The sequence below is a fragment of the Microtus ochrogaster genome, assembly GCF_000317375.1.
Source record: "Microtus ochrogaster isolate Prairie Vole_2 chromosome 14 unlocalized genomic scaffold, MicOch1.0 chr14_random_3, whole genome shotgun sequence".
Classification (NCBI taxonomy): Eukaryota; Metazoa; Chordata; class Mammalia; order Rodentia; family Cricetidae; genus Microtus; species Microtus ochrogaster.
In genome coordinates this window covers 14224936-14233210 of record NW_004949098.1, presented here as the reverse complement: position 1 = coordinate 14233210, position 8275 = coordinate 14224936, and the positions used below count along the sequence as shown (strand labels likewise).

At 36.9% G+C, this 8275-nt stretch overlaps 1 gene segment (V, D, J or C); it reads left to right on the top strand.

Moving 5' to 3' along the window:
- The first annotated feature begins 3612 nt into the window (after positions 1–3612).
- Positions 3613–7901, top strand: LOC101995400. The segment is given in 3 exon segments: positions 3613–3661; positions 3839–4142; positions 7880–7901. Coding segments are annotated over 3 exon segments (375 nt in total).
- The last annotated feature ends 374 nt before the right edge of the window (positions 7902–8275 follow it).

The window sequence follows — 8275 nt, the reverse complement described above, 5'->3', positions numbered from 1 at the left end:
TGTCCCAAGCCCTTAAGGCTGCTGTAGTACACATGGAGAGTGTGTTTTCATCCAAATTAGCTTGTTCCTGAGTGTCGGAAAAGAGCCCTTCACCTAGAAGTTTTATCTTGAGAAATGTCAATTCCCTTCACTTTTTCCTGCTGTATTAAGAGTCTAGCCTCTTGCCTGAATAAACATTTCCATTTCAATTGCGTTCCACTCTCAAGGACAGCAGAGCTCAGCTAAAGCCAGTCTGAGGGGGTTGCCCTGCTTGTCGTGGCCCAAGATCCTAGCATCTCTTTTATGCTGTTTGTGGCTATCGTGAAAGGTGAAGTTCCTTTGATTTCCCTCTCTGCTTCCATATCCTTTGTGTATAAGAGGGCAACTGATTTTTTGGAATTGATTTTGTACCCTGCCACATTACTAAAGCGTTTATCAGCTGTAAAAGTTTTTTGGTGGAGTTTTGGGGGTCGCTTATGTATACTATCATATCATCTGCAAATAACGAAAGTTTAACTTCTTCCTTTCCAATACGAATCTTTTTGATCCCCTTATGTTGTCTTATTGCTATTGCTAGAACTTTAAGCACTAAGCTTGAAGTTAGCTCCTGATCAGTATTTCTGTGTCCATCATAGATGCTTATCTACAGGCTTAGACTACTTACCTCTTCTTCCCTCTTATCCTATATTCACATCTTTCTTCTTAAGAACTTCCACATTTTCTTCTTACCTTCCTTCAATTTTTACTGTCTTCCTAGCTGGAGAGATATAATGCCTTACTACATAACCTGAGCTAACCTGGAAATCACTACTTAGCAGACAGTCACCCTGAAAGTGCTACCTCAGTGCAACCCATCAGCCTCTTCACCCTGACTTACATGGCACCACACCTATGATCCTTTTTTAAGTTCTAGTTGCTCTCCCATTACAGGTACAGAACTTTGGAGATCTAGAAATGCAAGACAGAAACTTTACTTCAAATAAACTCTTCACCTTTTCATGAACCTCCTTTGGGCTTTTGCAACCTTCCCATGTGGAGTAAAATAGTTCATGAAATTATCCTTAGCAATACTTTCTGATGAACATCTTTGAATTTTTCAAGATTACAGTCCTAGCTCTTGATAGTGAAACTGTATTGTATGACTTTCCTAGTGCTACACAAGAAGATATCATAAACTCAGCGACTTACACTCTCAGTACCTACAAACTGAGCACAGTGTTTTGGGGTCCTCGTCTCACCTCTCACAGGTTAGTCAAGGTGTTGCAAAGTCTGCATTCTGTTCTGGATACTTAAAAATATCTCACTGTATGACAAAATTTGTTTTGAAATTTCATGTTACAAAGTTGTACGTGATTACTGTCACTTTGCAAATATCCTGACTCAATTACTCATGTCAGGATTAGAGTACTGTTCCACTTTGTACAATTGCTGTCAAAATTGCTGCTGAATATGCAGTAAGGAAATCATCAAGATTACAACTATTCAGTCTGGACCACAAGATGTTGGTTGAATTCTATCCCCAAACACAGAAATATAAGTATTATATTCACATATACAAAGAGTCTTTTCTGAAATAAATGTATATATTGAACCAAAGAGAAAAAATTAACAAATTGACATGATTCATTTTTATTGTAGCTGAATAAATTTTCTTGCACATTTGTACCTTTTTACAGTCCATTCATCTGTTGATAGACATTGGGTTGATTTAAATTCTTACTCCTGTGAATAGTGCATCAATAATCATGTGTGTGGAAGCCCATCTCTTTTAAGCTGATTTACATTTGTTCTGGAAAATACATAGTGCAGAAGTAACTGAATCATATGGTAATTTCATGTTTTCTTGAGGCATCTCCATACTGAAGTTCACAGTGACTGTGTATCAGTTTGCGGTCCCTCCAGCAGTATATACTGCTTGCTCTTCCTGTCCTGTTTTACCATTATTTATAGTCACTTTCCTGATTTCCTTTTAATTCATTATTGAAATGAGTGATTTTTCTGATTTTGCTTTGGTTTCTATCTCAGTGCTAAATTGGGAGATAATAAAAGCTACAGAAGATCATCTAGAAATCACTAACTAATTTCAGAAGAGCACAAGTTATTGATGTTCAGCAGCTTCCTTTACCTACATTTTTACTATTTATTTAGAAGAGATTGGATAATGTTTATTTTTCCCTCCATATTGCTATGCTGAAGATGGTGGAGTTGAAAGCCTCATTAAGGTTTTGCCTGGATTAAGCTGTGTTTCCCATGGGGCACGGAACTCACCTTTTACTTGTTTTTCTATTGTTCCTCTTCTCACACAATTTCAGGAAATTGCCTATGATATTCCAAAGATAAGTAACATGTGGTAGCAGGAGGACCAGCCAAGTAGGGAGGGTTCCATTTTAGTCTTTATCATTCTTTGTTGAAATTGCATTACTTTTCACTTTATTAAGTGATAAGATCCTCAGCTCACATTATGCTAATTTTGAGGATGAAATATGACTTCCCTAGATGTTTATTTAGTGTGGAGTCTATGGAAGAGAGTCCTGTTTCCCATGAGATCAAGATAATCAACATCTGACTTCCTGGGTCCAAAGCTGTGAACAAATTAATACATTCTCTGAAATAAGTTATTGCTTCTGATTTTCATTCATTCCCAAACATCTTTTTTGTATAGCTTCAATCTCTGGTGCCATGATCTATTGCTCTGTAAATTATTGCTTGATTTAAGCTGACAGTGTTCCCATATGGAAAGGATTTTTAGTGTTCACTATGTTAGAAATATTTTCACCCACTTACAATACTGCTAATTTATAAGTAATCTTAGAAAATGTGTTATAGAATTAACATTCTTGGCAAGTATTGGTCTACAACAATGAATTTTAAAAAAAGCAAGTTTGTTTTCTTCCTCTTCTATTTTCCACAATTTATCATCTTGTTTCAGTTCCCTAATTTGTGCAGAGGACACTTGTTTGTTTCGGCAGGGTGTACCATTGCTTGAGATTTAAGATTTTCTCATCTCATACTTAATGTTCTCTAGGATTTGCATAGAGGGAATTCTGGGCTGCATTTTTTCAAGTCTAGAACCTGGAGTACAATGTTGGTGGCACTGTTCATTGTCCTCTATTAAGTTTGATTTTAAAAGTAAGATAACATGAACAAATTTAACCTCCATTCTCTATCTATCTATCTATCTATCTATCTATCTATCTATCTATCTATCTATCATCTATCATCTATCTATCTTCTTTCCCTTCTCCATCATTTCTTTTTTATTGATTTTTTTTTACTCTAAGTTCCTTTGGTTGAACAAAATTTATCTTCTATAGTGTTGTTAATCTTAGATAGTTTTCCTAACATTCTGCAAAACAAACTGATTTTAAAGTATTGTGGATTTTAAACCAAAGTTGTCATTAGAGTGCCTAAGAGATTTCTGTTTGAGTGCTGTAAGATGATATCATTCAGTGATTGCTCACACTCCCCATGTTGTTATTTTTGCCTGTTGATTAACACCAGCTAGTCACACACACTGCCCATGCATTTTCTTAGATATGTGCTGCTTTGCATAGGCTCCTGCAACACAGTCCAATCACCTAGAATTTATAAACCAGGCCTTTTCACTGAGAACTGACAGGCAGGAGGATCAACATGGTGTCACAAATGCAGGTTCTCCTATCCCTGCTGCTCTGGGTGTCTGGTGAGAAATTCAAAAGTATTATACTCTTTTTAGAGTCACTTCTTTGTATATAGGATATTTACAAGGTGTGTCATGATAGAATTTGTCTTATACAATAATACTCTGACAACATGATATTACAAAGATATTAAATTCAATTTTTATATTATGTATCATCATTTTTATTGCTGATTGCAGGGGCCTGTGCAGGTATTGTGATGACCCAGTCTCCATCTTCCATGGCTTTGTCAGCAGGGGAGAAAGTCACCATCAGCTGCAAGTCCAGTCAGAGTCTTTTATACAGTGGCAATAACTACTTGGCTTGGTACCAGCAGAAACTAGGGCAGGCTCCTAAACTACTGATCTATGATGCATCTACTCAGCACACTGGGGTCCCTGATCACTTCACAGGCAGTGGATCTGGGACAGATTTCACTCTTACCATCAGCAGTGTTGAGTCTGAAGATCTGGCAGATTACTACTGTCAGCAGTACCACAGCTTTCCTCCCACAGTGCTTCAGCCTCCAACAAAAACCTCTCTGAGATTCTCACCAGCTGGCTGTACGACATAGCCCTGGACCTGCATGTGTCCCCCTGCTGACTGAGACTATGTGTTCAAACAGTGGTGAAAAAGTTTGAAAAGCCCACCAAAAACAATGGGTTCAATCCATCTTATGTCTTTAGATATGAAATAACTTCAAATGAAAATGTAAAAAATAGGGCTGGAGAGATGGCTCAGTGGTTAAGAGCACTGCCTGCTCTTCCAAAGGTCCTGAGTTCAATTCCCGGCAACCACATGGTGGCTCACAACCATCTGTAATGAGGTCTGGTGCCCTCTTCTGGTCTGCAGACATACACACAGATAGAATATTGTATACATAATAAATAAATAAATAAATAAATAAATATTAAAAATATAAAAAAATAATTCAACATTATCTTTCTATTCCTTCTGTAACACATTACGACGAGCTCTGCTGCTTGAATATTAGGGGTCTACTTTCATAGTTCTGGAATTTCAGTGTCCAGCATAAGACTCTATGAACTGAAGTAATGATGATGGTAGCAGTTTGGAAGCTCTAGGAAAAATGTTTATTTCTCTTTTACTGAATTCTATGGTTATTTCTTATTTCCTTTCTGGTGTCCATTTCTTCTGTTTTTTTTTCTTTCCCTTTCCATAAATTATTTACTTTTTATTACATTTTAGTTAATTAAGTAGTATTTTCTGTGTTCCTGTGAGTGTACATTTGTTTGTCTGAGTGTATATGTCGGCATGTTTCTAGGCACACATTTGACATGGCATAGTGTGGACATCAGGGAACACTTGCACGATATTTACTGCTTGTCTTTTGGGTCAGGAAATCAAATTCAGTTATGGCATCAGGCTTGATGGCAAGTGTCTTTGCCCTCTGATGGATCTTTCTGCCCCTTAAAATCTTTAATTGAGAAGTCATTGTTTTTTTACCGCAGCGTAGTACTCTACTGTGTATATATTCCACACTTTCTTCATCCATTCTTCCATTGAAGGACATCTAGGTTGTTTCCAGGATCTGGCTATTACAAATAGCCTGTGAAGTTTAAAATTCATGTGGGAAGGCAAACGATAGGGTGCGTGGGGACTTGAAGCCAATTTGAGATGTGTAAAGAGAAAATATAAAGAATTGCAGCAAGAAAAGCCTCTGTGTGATAGTTTATATTGAACTGTTGGCTCCATGCACAGGGCACACGCCATGGCTGAGGAAGGGCTCATGCCAAACTGAGCTGGTTGCAGGCAGGCCAGTGGGAAGAATGAGGGGTCCTAAAACCAAATGTTCAGGTTCCAGATGAAGGCATTAGTCACAAACAATCCCACACCAGTTTGGAATTATGATTAATAATATGGTTATTTTTTAAAGGGGAAAAACTTACAGATCACCATCCCAGACAACAGCCTTCTGCACAATCAGGAAAGGAGCCTAGTCACCAGAAGCGGAGCCAGAACCCAGAGAGTGAGTGAGGGCAGTGCTGCTTTTTTAAAGAAACCCATGGGTTGGTATCTCAGCAGCTATTGGCTGAAGGAATAGAAGGAGTTCCCACAACACTGTTGTATATCTGTTTATTCAAAGAACAAACTCATTGAATACTTTTACATATTGCTATTTTAGTGCCCATATCATTAATTTCTGCATTAATATTTATCATCTTTTACCATTGACTGACTCTTGTTTGATTTGATCACTTCATTAGAAATTGAGGCTCATCATTAAGTGCTTATTTGAGATCTCTGAATTTGGTCATTTACTTGAGGTCTTTCTGGGTTTTAATGTAGCCATTCAAAGCCATAAACTTTCTTCTCAGTATTACATAGCTGCCTCACAAAAATTCAGGGAAGTTGTGCTCTTATTTTCACTTGATTCTATGTATTGGTTATTTTTCTCCTTGACTTCTTCAATAAATCAATGGTAATTCAAGAGGCTACTGGGAAATGTTCAATTAATTATTTAGTTCTTATAATTTCTTTCTGTGATTCTAGTTTCATTTAGATTCTCTTATTTTATTTAAGACTTACATTGTGGTTTAAAATGAAATCTGTTTTTTTATAGAAGGTTGATGTGATGCTTTGAAAGATATATAAAATATATGTACACATGATAGATAGATAGATAGATAGATAGATAGATAGATAGATAAATAGATAGATAGATAGATAGATAGATAGATAGATTAATGGGATTTATTGTAGATATCATGGTGGCCATTCATTTCTCCTTCAGTATAGCTTAAATTGTCCCTGGTAGTTTTTAGTTTAATCTAAGAAAGATAGCAGTATGCTGAAATTACCCTCTGCGATTTTATCAAAATATATATGAACTTCTATATCCATTCTAACTGTGGGGTCTCCTTTTTCCTTAGAGTTCATTGGTCACTGCTCCAAAATGACAAAGGGGGAGAAGTATCTACTTAAAACTTTGGTTGTCTGTGAACAAGACAGAAATAGTCTTATGGGTGGTAGTTTCTGGGAGTCCTCTTTGGCTTACAGGAAGGGGAAATGTAAAGGATGGGAGCAGCAGCTGACTCATCACATAATTTGTACTGTACAGCACAATTCTATCAAAAAGTGCCTAGTACAAGTCTTAGTTATCATAGGTGGAAGAACAGTCCTATCAAAATCTCCAAGCACAATATCAAATAACCATTTGGGCAACACGGGGAAATCATTTGCAGCGAAGTTTTAATGGTCATACTAGAGATAAATCAGGCAGTTGGGACAAGAGACAGTTCCAAATAAGGTCAGGGAGAGAACAGGGTGCCCTGCACTAGGGAGGTAGTTGTGGTGGAGGGACTCCTCCATTGTGCCAAGGTCACAGAGTACTGCCAGGCTATGGAAGACTGAAAGCTTCAACCAGGAGGGCCTCCCAGTATATATCCACATTTGTTATATAAAACTTGAGCCCCAAAATTTGATGTGTATGCATTTGGAACTGTTACTAGTGAATCATTTACTTTATGACTGATTTTATCTGTTTGATTCAGATTTGTTCAGATTCTAATGTAACAGATATCAACAGAGCTGTGCCAGCATGGTTTTGGGCCCCCATTCCCTTGATAGATTTGCTTTCATTTTTTGACTCTCAGCACATGTGTATTATTACCAGTTAGATGTGCTTCCTTGGGAAAACAGACAGCTGAATATAGTTTTTACACATTTCAACAATATGTGTATCATTTTTGCTGAATTGTGGTCACATATGATTATTAATAGATGCTTATTAATTTCTATCCTTTTGTTGCAGTTTCTTGGTGTATTAGATTTTTGTTTGTTTCTTTTCCTTTGCCCCTACTCCTCAAATGTATTGGAGTTTCTGATTTGCAGCATTGGAATACTCATATCTTTTTCCTGGTAATCATTATCCATCTACTCTTCTCTTTCCACTAACATTTTGTCTGTGCTCTCATGATTGAGATGATTTTTCCTTTTTGTGTGCATAGTATTTTGATAATGTATGTGTATGAATGTATATGTGGGATTGGGTGTGTTTAAGTATGAGAGACAGAGATAAAAGCAGAAGGTAGATAGTAAAAGAAAATACAGCAGGAAAGGTAAGGAGAAATGGGAAAGACTAGCACATATGGTCAAATATATGATATACTGGAAAAATTGTTTTTAAGAAAACTGTTTATAATGAATTTTGATTAATGCATGGATCTAATATATCTGGGAAGTAGAAAAAGACAAGACCTTCTGAGTAAATTTGGATCATGGGAATTCGGGCAGGGTTGAAGGGTAGAGAAGAGTCAGAGACGGAAGCAGAGAAAAATGTAGAGATCAATAAAAATCAATTAAAAAAGATTCTCATGGGCAGCATAAGGGTTCACATTCCAAAGACACTTGACACCAATCCTGACGTCAAACCTGTTTTATCCCCAGAACTCTAATGAAAAAATGACAAACAAGTTCAAATTGTTCTCTAATCTTCAGAACCAGGCCATGTCATGTGCACCTAGAAATATGCACACCCTTGAACACAACACACAAATGCACACTCACATTGACACAGAAACTTAATCAACTAAAATGGAAAAGAAAAAAAAAAACAGAAGAACTAGGCACCAGTAAGGAAGTAAGAAACTATTCTAGAATCTGGATAAGTAGGA